General features: G+C 49.2%; 1 protein-coding gene and 1 long non-coding RNA gene across 4 annotated transcripts; one reads left to right on the top strand and one right to left on the bottom strand.

Moving 5' to 3' along the window:
• Positions 1-372: 372 nt before the first annotated feature.
• LOC147128633 (uncharacterized) lies at positions 373-12,424 on the bottom strand. The gene is made up of 4 exons (XR_015083744.1): positions 11,713-12,424; positions 11,412-11,579; positions 11,159-11,266; positions 373-4,215 (listed from the first exon to the last, which is right to left on the bottom strand). It is a non-coding gene; the product is annotated as an uncharacterized LOC147128633 (long non-coding RNA).
• LOC147128632 (interphotoreceptor matrix proteoglycan 1-like) lies at positions 1,762-12,671 on the top strand. Of its 3 annotated transcripts, none has more exons than XM_086018117.1 (17): positions 1,762-1,968; positions 3,626-3,904; positions 3,981-4,147; positions 5,314-5,351; positions 5,498-5,538; positions 5,658-5,752; positions 5,888-6,037; positions 6,589-6,647; positions 6,738-6,758; positions 6,835-7,019; positions 7,096-7,151; positions 7,225-9,067; positions 9,146-9,729; positions 10,024-10,243; positions 11,738-11,960; positions 12,234-12,300; positions 12,458-12,671. In XM_086018117.1, the coding sequence occupies exons 1-16, from the start codon at positions 1,920-1,922 to the stop codon at positions 12,265-12,267; spliced, it is 4,044 nt and encodes a 1,347-aa protein (XP_085874243.1). In that variant the 5' UTR covers positions 1,762-1,919; the 3' UTR covers positions 12,268-12,300; positions 12,458-12,671. The 3 variants fall into 3 exon arrangements, with proteins under 3 accessions (XP_085874243.1, XP_085874244.1, XP_085874242.1); XM_086018118.1 differs by having other exon boundaries at positions 1,763-1,968; positions 7,099-7,151; positions 12,370-12,671; XM_086018116.1 differs by having other exon boundaries at positions 1,763-1,968; positions 12,370-12,671.
• The last annotated feature ends 515 nt before the right edge of the window (positions 12,672-13,186 follow it).

The following is a 13,186-nucleotide window of genomic DNA, read 5'->3' as shown; positions in this document are numbered from 1 at the left end:
GCCTCCATTTTGACCGCCTTTTCTGTCGTGAAACTTTATTGAGCACACAACGCGGACACAAATAGGTCTTTAAGGCAGCCAACAGAAACAAAATAATTTTCTCCCTCCTTCCTTTCTCTTTCCCCACTTACTATATTTTAAAACCAAGTTTGGGTTAATTTGCCTGTTCAATGTTACTTCAAATTAAGCCTGGGATGCTTGTGGTGCTTTAGCTCAAATGATTGCCAGCCTTGTATTTTTTATCTATTTTTTTATTGTCCGTAAATGTAGCTGAGTGACTCGCGTGAGTGACTCTCTTTATACAGTACGTACTGTACCACCAAAATGGGAAGACCGGCTAAAAACACTGTCACCGCTCATCGGTTAGTGTTTTGGTCCTCGCTGGTGCGGCAGAAGGCCATCGGTCGTGCGCCCCGGGGGCCTCTCCATCTGCAATTGCCGGGCTGAAATGGGGGCCCGGAACGTCGCCGCACGCAGTGGATGCATAGCAGCCATCTTGAGGGCCACGTTGATTGACTGGGGTTGCCTTGGACATGTTTCGGGGGCCACCGTAATAAAGGCTTTTTGCGGAGCTTGAAAAAAACACAAGACAGAAAATGTAATTCTGGCAGACTGTCATCATGTTGGGTTGTGTGGTTATCGGTGACGAGGATGTAATAATGAAGTATGATGTTGTTGTACAAACAGGAAGTGATGTTTGTTTGGTCCAGACGTAGCACATTACTCTGAGTCTTCATCTTAAACACAGAGAAAATTAACAGGATTATCGGCGTCGGCGTCTGGATTTTATCCCAGCGCAAACACACACACACCCACATCCACACACACACACACGCAGCACCAAAATAGCCCAACATTGAAATAGAACCTTTTCCAAAACAACGTATCACTTGTGTGTGTGCGTGTGTGTGTGTATGTACTCCTACTACGACTACTAATTGTGACTAAATGCCGACTTCTAATTCTGACATTAATATTACTACTACTATGCATATTACAAGTGTTCATTTTAGATGCATGTTTTATATGTATCCATTTGTATCCAAACACGGATCCATTTATTCATGATCGTCACACGACGTGCCGTGATCACACGCATGTTGGATGAGAATGTTGCGTACATGTCGGGGGCATCTTGAACAGAAAGGTTGCAGGGATTCTGGGTAATCGTGAACAGGAACATTCCGGTGATTCCGGGGAATCTTGAGTTGAAAAGTTGCAGTGATTCCAGGAAATCTTGAGCAGGAACATGACGTTTTTTCTTGGGCATCTTGAGAGAGACAGTTGCTGTGATTATCAGGAATCGTACCAGCAACATTGCGGTGATTCCAGGTACATCTTGAATGGGAATTTTTTTCCCGGTGATTCCGGGGCATCTTGCGCCAAAATGTTGCAGCGATTGCGGGGCATCTTGAACAGGAAGGTTACAGCGATCGCAGGGCATCTTGAGGGGAACCGTTACAGTGATTCTGGAGCATCTCAAACAGGACCGTTGCGGTGATTCCGGGGAATTGTAAACAGGAACGCCAGGGTGATTTCGGCTCATCTCGAGCGGGAATGTCGCAGTGATTGCGGGGCATCTTCCTGGCTGGGGGTCCAGCTGGTGCAGCGGGTGAAATCCGCTAACAGGATGAGGGCAGCGAGCTGCGATGGTAAAGCGGGATTATGTCTGAGCAGCAGATAAACAGATTATTCCCAAAACAGAGTCTACTTTTTTAACCTCATAGCTGTCCCACAATTCCTTTGGGCGGAGCCAGCGGCACTTTCCCTCTGCCGCCGGCCGATGCCACAATTGCTCGGGAGGCTTCGGAACGCGGACGCTCGTTGGCCTTCATGTGACGTCCGCCACCGGAGCAGAGCATCTCGCTGTCCACCTATCGGCTACTTGTGTTTTTTTTTTTCCCCTCCTCCCCCCCACAATGTTTGGGGCCTTGGGACTGCTGCTCCTTGTCGCCTGGCAGGTCCAAGGTGAGTCCGCTTCTTTGGTGTTTGTGGAGAATGACGACATTGACGAGGATGGCAAAGACTCGGGAGACTTTTTGAACTGTGAAAGCTCATTAGGATTGCGTAAGTAATCCTTCATCCCGCTCACACAAACTGCACAAACACTGGCGGCAATCGCGCCGCGTTGCAGTGAAAAGGGACTTGGAGGACAGCTGCTCACGTTCCTTGTCAGGGTTCGGGTCCAATCCGCCGGCGTCTGCTTGTTCTGTCCACATAGCCACCCAGGCGTCCTGAAAGACCGTTTGGGCTTTTGCTTGGTCTTGCACAAAGCGCACACAAAGCCATGAGGTCACACCCAAAGACAACATTCAAGTATGAATAGCCTACAGTGCAGAAGATTTGCCAGCATTCTGAAAATGTTGGCCCGAAGATGCGAGCTGCTCGAGCTATCGGCAAATGTATTCTTGGTACAACTGCTCCAGCTTGGGCACATTTTGCGGACGTCTTCACGTCAAGCCATGGCAAAAGAAAACATTCTGTTCCCTTGTCCTTTTGCTTGGCCCGCCTTCTCCACAGTTTGGCCTGACGTGCACACCTGCTCACGTGATCCTGAAGAATTGGGAATTCAGCATGTCCTCAATGATTCCAAATCAGGACAGAACACTGGCCACTGTTTTGGGCTTTTTTCCAAATGGTTCAGTCACAACAAAACATTTTGCCAAAACTGCTGGGGAGTGTCAACGTGCTCTTTCGCAAATTTCAGGTGTCGGGCGTTGGTTTTTTTGTTTTGTTTTTTCCAAGTACGAAGTGGCTTCCTTTGTAGCGTCCGGTGGCTTCAACCTGCTTGTTCAATGTTTTGCGTGTTGTAGACTCCTGAACAGAGCTGTTTCGCCAGTTCTAATAATGCCTTCAAGTCATTAGGCGTAGTTTCTTGACCTCACTGTTGAGTCTTGGTTGTGCTTTTGGTGTCATTTTGACTGGATGCCCACATCTGTAAATTGTTTGCCTTTGATAAACGGATGCATTTCTAAAATCCGTGAAATAACTTTGTAACTCGTACCAGCTCGACGTAAATCAACAATTCCTGAGCTTACGTCGGCCAAAAGCTCCGCGAGCCTGTTGTTGTGCACAGCACATTCCAATAGTTTGAGGGGCTTTGAACAGTCTGAATGTCTGTAGTTCACACCTCCAAACTCAATAACTTATCGAGAGTCCAGGTGTGCGAATACCCGACCCCATGCAGTTAGCTTTTTGGATGCCATTAATAATCACACTTCACAAATGCTTTTCACTAGTACAATGAGGTTTTGTGGTTGTTCTCAATCAAGACACCAACCAAGAGTAATTCCTTTTGACACATTATGTGTCAATATCCTTGACTTTGATGTTATGGCAAATATATTCAGGAAACCATGACATTCCAAAAGTTAACTTGCGTCCCGAGAAATTGGAACGGGGGGAGAGTTGCTGTGGAGCCCGCTTCGAAGAATTGCTCCGACAATAACGACATCAAAAGACAGTCATTGAGAAGAAGAAATGAGTTTGCCCCTCCTGAAATTCCACCGCATTTCAGAACAGGAACTTGTTTCTTGGATGGACGGACGGATGGACGGATGGATGGAGGGCGCTGGAAGCAGGCAGGACTTGACATTTTAAGCTTCAGTGTTGTTCTCCAATGCAGGCAGGAGTGCCCTGCGGGACTTGGATCTGAAAGAGGAGGTGGTCTCGCCGTCCGCAACACTGGCAACAATCCTGAAGCCGCCGCTGTCGCCAACGTCGCCGCCCCCAACGTCGCCGCCGCCGTCGTCGCCGCCGCCGTCGCCCACTGGAAAATGGCCGTCGGAGCTGGGCAGGCGCCGATCCAAGAGGTCGCTTTTCCTGCACTCCGGGGTGAGGATCTGCCCTCAGGAGAGCATCGGCGAGGTTCTGGCCAGTCATCAGGCATACTACAAGCTCCGAGGTGCGCTTGTCCACACGTTGGTTTGCCGGTCTTCATTTGTCAATCCTCATTTTGTCTTCTTTCTTTTCCGCTCCAGTGTGCCAGGAGGCCGTGTGGGAGGCCTACAGGATCTTCTTTGACAGGATTCCCGGGACCACCGAGTACCAGCGATGGGTTCACGCGTGTCAATGGGAGTCGCTCTGCATTGCCGACATCGCCAGAAACTTCAGCAATTCTGAGGAGCACCTGGACATGATCCACAGGGTGAAGACCACCAACAGCAACTGCGTCGTCTAACATGCGAGCAAATCACACACGCACGTTTGAAGTATCTGCAAAGTGAAAAGAGAGGTCTTATGCATTTGACACACTATCGAAAAGTGTCTCGCGAATAACACTGGCAAATCTCAACGATTCCAAAAGAACGGACAAGTATATAAAATGAGACCTCCTAATGGTGAAAAACAAGCCCTTTCCCTCTGTTCTTCAAAGCTGTGGGCATGTACACTTAAAGAAAGCCCCACTCAAGTTGAAACTGTCAAGTACCACACACCTCCAACCCTTCTTATGCCTACACATCCCTTCCTGTTAGATAGTTTGACAGTAATACCTAACTGCATTTCTCATTTTTTCATATGTGCCTGTGACTAAAACGCAAGGCGCAGACTCCGTCGCTGCAATGTACAGGTGCGGTCAGTTGAATGGGGCGCTGATCTTTTTGCACTCAATAAAGTGGAGTTGAATTCAATGAAAAATGACACGCTACAGTACATTGAATCTAGAGCCTCAACACTTGATGCAGGGTCGTAGTTTTTTCCCATGGCAGCGCCTCGGTCAACGCAACGTACTTCACCGCTCTGTGCAGCGAAGAGTTGCCGACTGTCATCTTTTTGAAATGCTCCACTTCGGTCACGTCGCTCGGTGTGTGCTGTGCCCAAGTAACGCTCAGGCGCACCTGATAACCACTCATACAAAGGAAGGTGCTCATGTTTTCATTTAGTGGGGGAGGGGCACTCATGCCTAAGCCAAAGTGCGTCACGAGGCGCTGTTTTAGCCACCCCCCCCCCAAAAAAAATGGTGATAACCCGTTTTAACGCTACATAGTTCTCAGTCTTTGCATGCTCTCAGCGATTATCAACAAACATGTAGATTGTATTTACAAATCCCAGAATTGACTTGACAGAGTCTTTCAAAGTGTTGCCTTGCCAGCTCAAGATAAAGATTAAGAAAGAAGCTTGCTTCATGAAAATGTCTAAGCCTGAATAGTAATCAGCAGTAATAGCCTTGGCATGGAAATGAAAAGTTGATTGCAGTAATCCTTATTTACTGACTTGTGAGTAAAACAACATTGGCAAACGTGACACTTTCTATTCAGGTCGTTTGGCGGGACACTCACACAGTATTTGGGGTGTTTGTGTGTTTGTGTGCAGAGGATGAAGCGCCGCAGAAACGAGCAGCCGCAATCACGGTAGGCGGCCACAACCTTTCTTTGACGGATGATCCTGATTGACATTTCCAACCACATGATCATCTACAGTACTTTTCATTTCTACATGACATACAACTATTGGTAACCATAAATGTATCTACCTGAACACTCGTGTTCTTCCGCAGAGGTTTGCCGACTCCCGGCCCCGTGACTTCCGACACACCAGGTAGGAAAGTGCTTCGGATCATCGCAGCAGAAAAATAATTTCACTTCTTCGACAACTTACTTTGCCACCAACAGCTCTGGCGGCTTTGACCCGTGTTCTTCCATGTTCTGTTGCTCCAGAAGCTCCGACCACCGTCACCCTCCTCAGCCAGGCCACTGCCTCTCCAAGCGCTGTCCCTGTTCAGCAGTGGACCACCGCAGTGGAAGTAGAGGAGGTAGGAGCAATGCTGTATATATTTGGAGTTGCTGCATTTGTGCAGCGGCTACAAAATAACAATCACCAACAAAGTATACTGATCTCCAAAGACCAGAATCGGGATAAAATTGTCTTCTCCCTCTTCACGGCAAAGGACTCTGACATTCCTAATGTTGTCCCTGAGAGTCCAGCGGAGCAGAGGGTCGAGTTCAGCATCGACCTAGTGGATCCGGGATACCGAGAACTGCTGGACGACCCAGACTCTCCCCAGTACGTTGACCTGGCTCACCACCTGCAGGACCAGGTGGGTTGTGCGGTGTGCTCTTCCAGAGAACTTCTAACGAAGTTCAAAGAACGTCTTGAAAACTTCTCGAAACTAGAGAACTTCCAGAGAAGTTCAAAATAATTTCCTGAAAAAATGTGTAAGGCGGGCTTCCAGTTTTGCTCCTGACTTCATCCCAGATGATTGACCCCGTGAAACGTTTTCACCCAAACATCTTTACACCTTCAAGCTTTCATCACATTCTACTTTTAAACACAATCCCACCTTCACACACCAAATGTGCAACGGTGCCGTTGCACGGCAGCCACGCTGTCCTTTCTTGTCCTCATTGTGGTGTAAGGAGAAGCGGTGCTTGGAGTTGATGGAGTCACATCAGGTCCATTCACAGCAGGAAGTTACCTGATTACATTCCAAAGACTATTATGTCACACAAGATTCCAGCTGGCCAAAGATAGACGGCAGCCATTCATGTTCTCCCACATGTTGGCTCCTTGCCACGTGATTAGCGAAGGCACCGAGGACCTTGATGGTGCTCAATATTGCTGTGTTTGAACAAAGTGTTTCTTCCACAGATGCAGCACGTTTTTGACAAACTTCCAGGATTTAAAAGCATCCGTGTATTGCGGATCAGGTAGGCCCCACCCACCGCTCGTGGGCTTGAGTCTGCTAAAATGTCAACAGCAGTTTGATCAAATTTCCCATTCTTTGTTCCCAACGCAAGCGAGACACAGGAAGCTGACAGGTAATTAGATCCCCGGCTGTCTTTCTGGTAATTTGTCAGTTTGTTGCCAAAGCAGTTTGTCCGATTCCTCTTCAAGTGTCGGCGGAATCACGGTCCACTACTCCCTGGTCTTTGAAATGAGCTCCCCAGGAACCCGCCCTGAGGCGGTGGACGCCGCTGCTACGACGTCAGCCAACTCAAAACTGAGAGAGACGGTGAGAAAAGCTTTGCGCGAGGAGGCATCCCTTCCAGTTGATTTGGAATCCTTGACGTTTGACCCAGGTACGGTGGAGGTCATACTGTATGTAGAAAATTGTGGGAAATTTCAATTGTACAACTGTGATTGCTTGCTTGCTAGCAGAGGAGGCCCTTCCGGGGCCGACATGGTCCTCCTCACGGGAAGCTGGCATGGAGGTAATCACAAATGCAGAGGAAGGAAAGGTGGGAAAAGATGGCGTCTGATGAGTGTTGTCATGTCGCTTCTCAGGCCGGTGAACCTGACTCCCACAACGAATTTGAAGTGTTCCTGGATGACCCAGAGCTTGATAAACTTCGCCCGGCGGTACCCCTCCCCCCCTTGGAGAAGGAGAACGCGCTGGTCACGCTACTGGATCCCAACAATGAGAATGAGGAGGATCTGAGGTTTGAGCCAGATGCACTGGAGCCATCCAATGAAGAGGAGTTGATCATTTCTCATAAAATTGAGACTTTCCATCATACTGAAACTGGAGAACTTGTCCGTGACTACACACTGAGCCCGCCGACAATGACTGACCTGGACCTGATGTCTGAGGAGAGCCGGAGCCCCACCGCACACATTTCACGGAACTCGCCTGCTGCTGACAAGGAACTTTTGGATTTTGGTCTTGTCGCCACGACGCTGTCATCTGCCACAGGCCTGACGTCCACTGACCCAATGCAGGTTCTTGCCAAAGGTAATTCCCTACCAGACTTGGGCGTTCCACAACTTCATTCCCCCACTGAAGGCAGTTTGGAATTGCAGGCTGAGTCAGCAATACCACAGAAAGTGTTAGCAGAGAAACCTGCTCAGGAAATCCTTGAGATTTTGGACCAGACACCGGCACCAACTGAGGTTTCCAAGCAGGAGGGGGAGAATATTTACATGCCAGATGAGGAGATGATAGAAGGAAACCAACAAGCCGTGAGGGTCGCTGAACTACCTGACTTAGCTTTTGATGTTCCTGGAACCGGGGACGAGGAACTTGTAGTATTAAACCCGCAAGGCAGTTTAGATGATGTGGTTGAGCAGAAGGGAAAGGCAGAAGAACCACCCGGAGAAGACGTAGGACGATTTTCCGAGCGAGAACAAGGACATGAGCAAGATGATGCCAGACATCAAAGCGTCGTGTCAGAGGAAACAATAACTACTTTTCTTGAAGAACCGTTAACTGTTTTTTCAGAGGAACATTTAGCTGATGCTCTAGAGGAACAAAACCTTCCAAACAAGGAAACGTTACCTGGTGTTTCAGGAGAATTCTTGCCTGATGTCTTTGTGGAAACAACGACTGTCTCAGAGGAACCGTCTCCGACAGGTGTCACAACACCTGAGGAGCAAATGACTGATGTTCCAAAAACAACTGAAGAAGAGTCTGCTGTGGTTCCAACTCCAAAGGACTCATTCGTAGAGTCAGACGAGGCACTTGCTGACGATCCTCCAGGGTCACAACCAGAACCGGAGACAAATGTAAGGGAGGGGAATGCAATAGGAGAAGAGGAAATTGCAGAATCGCAAACACCAGCAGGAGATTCCGAACCTAATGGAGGATCGCTCGTGGACGTTGGACTCGATCCAGGAGATCCTTTAGAAGCCGAGGAGGAGACAGGAGACGTTTCTGAGTCAGAAGCAGACAAAGAAATTGACAATTCAATAAAAGTACTACAAGCAGAAGAGAAGGAGTTACCGCCAGAAACAACGGGCGAAGTACAAGCAGAGACTGCAGAACTAGAAGAGGAAACAATTGATATTCCTCGACCAAATTCAGAGGATCCACTTCACTTCATTTTAGAACCAGTCCTGGGACACGACTCTACTGAACCACAAGCTGAATCCATTAAGGTGTTCGCCCCATTTGATGGGGAAAAAGATCTTCTCTTCGAAGAAAATACTGGTGAGGTCGCACCAGGCCAGGGGCCTCTGGAGGAAGGTCATTTGCCCGTCATTCCAGTAGCAGGTGGGGGGGGCGTAGGTGAACCCAAACATTCGATCTTTGACAACTTGCTTTCTGAGAAGGGATCGGATGGTGCGGACCATCAAGTGGGCCATGACGTCAACTCTGCAGAATCAGTCGAGACTTATGCTGAGCCAGCAGGTGAGTAACAACTTGGAACCTCCACGTTGATGTTCTTATTCCAATTACACCAAGGTTTTCTCTCCATCATTTTGAAAGATATGACTCCTCCAGACGGGGGCACCACATCAGAGGAGGACTTACTGGAAGAGACTGAAAAAGAAGAAAGTGATGCCAGTGTGAGAGTGATACCTGTGAAACCAGATTCATACTCCTCAGCAGCACCGCCAATGACTTCTGTTCCTACATTCTCTTCTCACGGTCCAACTGTGGACTTTGGACTCTTTGAGGTGGCGGAACCTCATGAACAAAGTTCACCGTCTGTCATCATCATTGAGGAGGACATGAAAGAAGCTGATAACCAGAAGAGTATGCCAGTCACTACGGAGGGCGCTGTCGGCAAGGCTGTCAGGGACCTGGCGGAGGAATTGGAGCGAACCGACCTGGTGATCACGGACCCACCGGACGAAGGGAGTGGCTTTTTTCAGGAGCACACGTCCGACAGCATCACAGTCAAGCCCACTGTGAGATACCTGACCACACCGGCCATGACCACAGCCAGTCACGGCCGGGAGCTGGTGGTCTTCTTCAGCCTGCGCGTCACCAACTTTGACTTCTCCGAGGACCTCTTCAACAAGACGTCACCTGAGTACAGGTCCTTGGAGAACACCTTCCTTAATGTGGTGAGTCACAATGAATGTGGCTAATGGAGCTGGCGGCCTTCTTGTTAGGGGATTTGGGTCCATTTGGCTAAATGGGTTTTCTTTGAAAATGTGACATTTCTGATCAGCCAAAAGTGCACCTAAGCCTAGCTTGAATACGGTATGGTTTATTCTCTCTGTGTCAAAGAAAATAACTGAGCAGAATGAAAGACCTTGGTCAAGTCTGCACTCTTTTTCTCACTTTATTTGTTATCTTTGGGCCCAACCCCCTGCACCCCCTTCCGACCCCCCCCCCCCCCCTCGCAAAAAAAAAAGATGCTGCCCTACTTGCAGGCCAACCTGACGGGATTCCGTAACTTGGAGATCCTGAACTTCCGCAAAGGCAGCGTGGTGGTTAACAGCAGGATGAAGTTGGCCAAGTCAGTGCCGTACAACATCACGGAGGCAGTCCAGTGTGTCCTGCAGGATTTCTGCTCCACCGCTGCTGCACACCTGCACATCAACATTGACAGCCGCTCTCTGGATGTCGAGCCAGGTGACCTGTCTTGCTGACTTACACCCCCTGTGTGATGGCGCTGCGATTAGGATTCAGGACATTCTCAATAGCTTGTCCTTACTAGGGTTGGGGCACATGTAGACAAACATTGAACTGGTCACCAGTCAGTGATTGGATACATGGGGGAAGAATGGTCTAGTCTCCAGACGGTGTTCTCGGTCTTCAATAGTCATGACAAGTCCGGTATAGACCTTGATCGCAAAAGAATGTCAGAGGGCTTCACAAGGCCACGGATGACAAATATCAGCATCGTGCCCTGATCTACACCCCCACTCCCCCCAACTGGGCAAGGGAAAACTCCAAACCCCACATGGGGAATAAAAAGTTGGGCCCACAGATGGGGGAATCCCCCATCCGGGATGACGAGGCTGCAATGGATGCCGCGTAGGCAACAATCCACACATAGGGTTCTATTTTCATAGACAGGCGCAGGTGCGCTTGGAATAAAAACTGGTGCATCTTGTGACAGGGCAAGTCTAGTTTACGGCGCTGGGAAATTTTGCGGACCGCGCTGCGCCATGCTGGGTGTTCCGGCGGACAATGGGCGTTTTCTTTTACAATAGCGCGGAAGACAATTTGGTGACAGGACGTAGACTAGACCTTAGAACAGCTAAAAGCAGGTCGAAGTTGTGGCGCAGGTGAGAACGAGTGGAGCCGCTCTCATTGGCCAAGAAGTAAATCCGCTGTGTTCACTCCCACAATACAATACAATGGCGCACACGCCCCTTTCTACCTGCGGCCATCTACGAAAACACCAAAAGAAAGATAACTCCACCCATGTGCACAGTTAAGGCTGCATTTTAAGGCCCATAACGTACTTGCTACATGATGTTAATTAGGACAGCGTGAGAGTTCATTTAATGCGACGAAGCATTGCAAGAAGCAGGAAGACACCTTCGGGGAAGTGCTTCCTCTTCAGGACCAGACCCGGTTGGTAGATGCAGAGTTGTCCATAGCAACGCCTCTAGAGAAGTGGCCCACCGCAGATCTTGTCCCTGGTCGCTTGGTGCAGAATCCACAAAGCAACAGCATCAGATTCAGTCAGTCGGCATCACCTAGCCCCCTCTCCAAACAGGAGAGGAGGGGGCAAGAGAGAGGTAGTAAAACAGCCCCAAGTGTGGTTTAACGAAACGCAATTAAGTCTTACATTGAGATTGAAACATCTCCACTGAGGTAAGCAGCTCTGATTTCTGCAGGCAGGTCAGCCCAGAGTGCTGGAGCCCAAATGGAGAATGCTCTAGAGCACAGGTGTCCAACTGGGGTCCTCAAGGGCCGCCATCTTGTGTGTTTTAGATGTTTTCCTCCTGCCACACACCTGATTCAAATGATCGGGATCGTTATCAGGCTCCGGCGGAGCTTGCTGATGAGCTGATCATTTCAATCAAGTGTGTTGGAGGAGGGAAACACCTCAAATATTCAGGGTAGTCAATCAATAACAACTGAACAACCTGATCATGTGACTGGTCCCCGTAGCGGACCGGGCCGACCCTTGCAAGTTCCTGGGGTGCGGGGGTGGCTCTCGCTGCGTCCTGGAGCCAATGAGGTCGGCAAGGTCCGGAGAAGCGCGTTGCCAGTGCGAGCCGGGCTTCCTGTCCGTGGACGGCCTTCCGTGTCGGAGTGTCTGCGAGCTCCAGCCGGGACGATGCGGGGACGGCGCGGAGTGTCACGTGGAACCCGGGCACGGCGTCATGTGCAGGTGAGCGAGAGTCGAGAAAAGAATGCCGATGCGAGTTTCATCTGTGGCGCTAGCAGACTTTCAACATTATGCTGCACGGTTTGGTTGAACATTCTGGTGTTGGTTTGATTCTCATTTGTTTTAGGTGTCAGTACAGTACAGTCAACTTAAAGCAGTATTCTACTTTTTGTTTCCGCAGAGTGATTTTGCTGCGAAAAGTTCCTAATGTGTGGATGCCCTGTACCAACATCCCAGACATCCAATCTTTCTTGTGTTTTTCATGTCGTCGCGCAGGTCCAAAGGCAGCGAGCGCCTCCTGGCGGCTTAAAACTTCCTGGAAGTCCTGATCCCGTGACAGCAGGTGAACTTGCACTCATACGGTTCTCGTCGCGAGAATTCAAATGAAACTTTTTGTCTCCTGTGGACTCAGAGCCTCCCGGGCTTGCAGCTTCAGCCCGTTTCAATCAAGGTTTATCTTCTCAAGACGACCCCCCGCCCCCCCCTCTCCCCCTACGAAGGAAGCCGGCGGCCCGAAAAGAAAAAGGCTGGTCCGGACGGCATGGCGGCGCCGCATTCCTGCCTTCTTCAAGCAAAACTCATCACAGAGCGCCCTCTAGGCGGTGAAAAGAACAAGTTACACTTTGTACTTCTGCTGCTGCTTTGTGTTTCTTGTTCAACTTCTCCATGAGACAAAACAAAATTTGCAAAAAGTCTTTTTAGCGGGCTGCTCAACCGGTTTGTTTTGTAGAGGCGTTGACGAGGGCAACCGCAAAAATGCCTTGCAACAACACATTCACAGACACGTTCAAAGCAGGGCTCCAGTTTAACTTTGTTTTTACTTGGAATACAAGTGACCCCTAACCTGAAAATTTAGGGGCACGCACTGGAAATTTTCTTGCAAAGTGAATATTCATCACACTTATTTACACTACATTACTGATAAGTGGGCTGAATTGTGGAGCAACAGAAAATATTGGTCAATTTTTTTAAAACTATCGAATTTCATGGCTGCACTGGCGTGAGTACATGTGTTCGTGTTTTAGTTGCACACTTGCAATGTCTAAAAACTTTAGGGGCAAAATGCCACGGCACATTCACAAAGGCTCATCGCAAGACCCGCTCAAAGCCATGTCCGCATTTTCAAAGACACGTTTGCTAGCACGAAAGTAGGAGGGCGAAGCGTTCGTTCGGAACACTCATCGGAATGCTCGTAGTGAGGACATCAAAGAGTCGGAACAAAGTTAAGG

This window comes from Filicampus tigris, chromosome 20 (genome assembly GCF_054856515.1).
Source record: "Filicampus tigris isolate MCC_2025a chromosome 20, RoL_Ftig_1.0, whole genome shotgun sequence".
Classification (NCBI taxonomy): domain Eukaryota; kingdom Metazoa; phylum Chordata; class Actinopteri; order Syngnathiformes; family Syngnathidae; genus Filicampus; species Filicampus tigris.
This window is presented reverse-complemented; position numbering and strand designations above follow the sequence as displayed.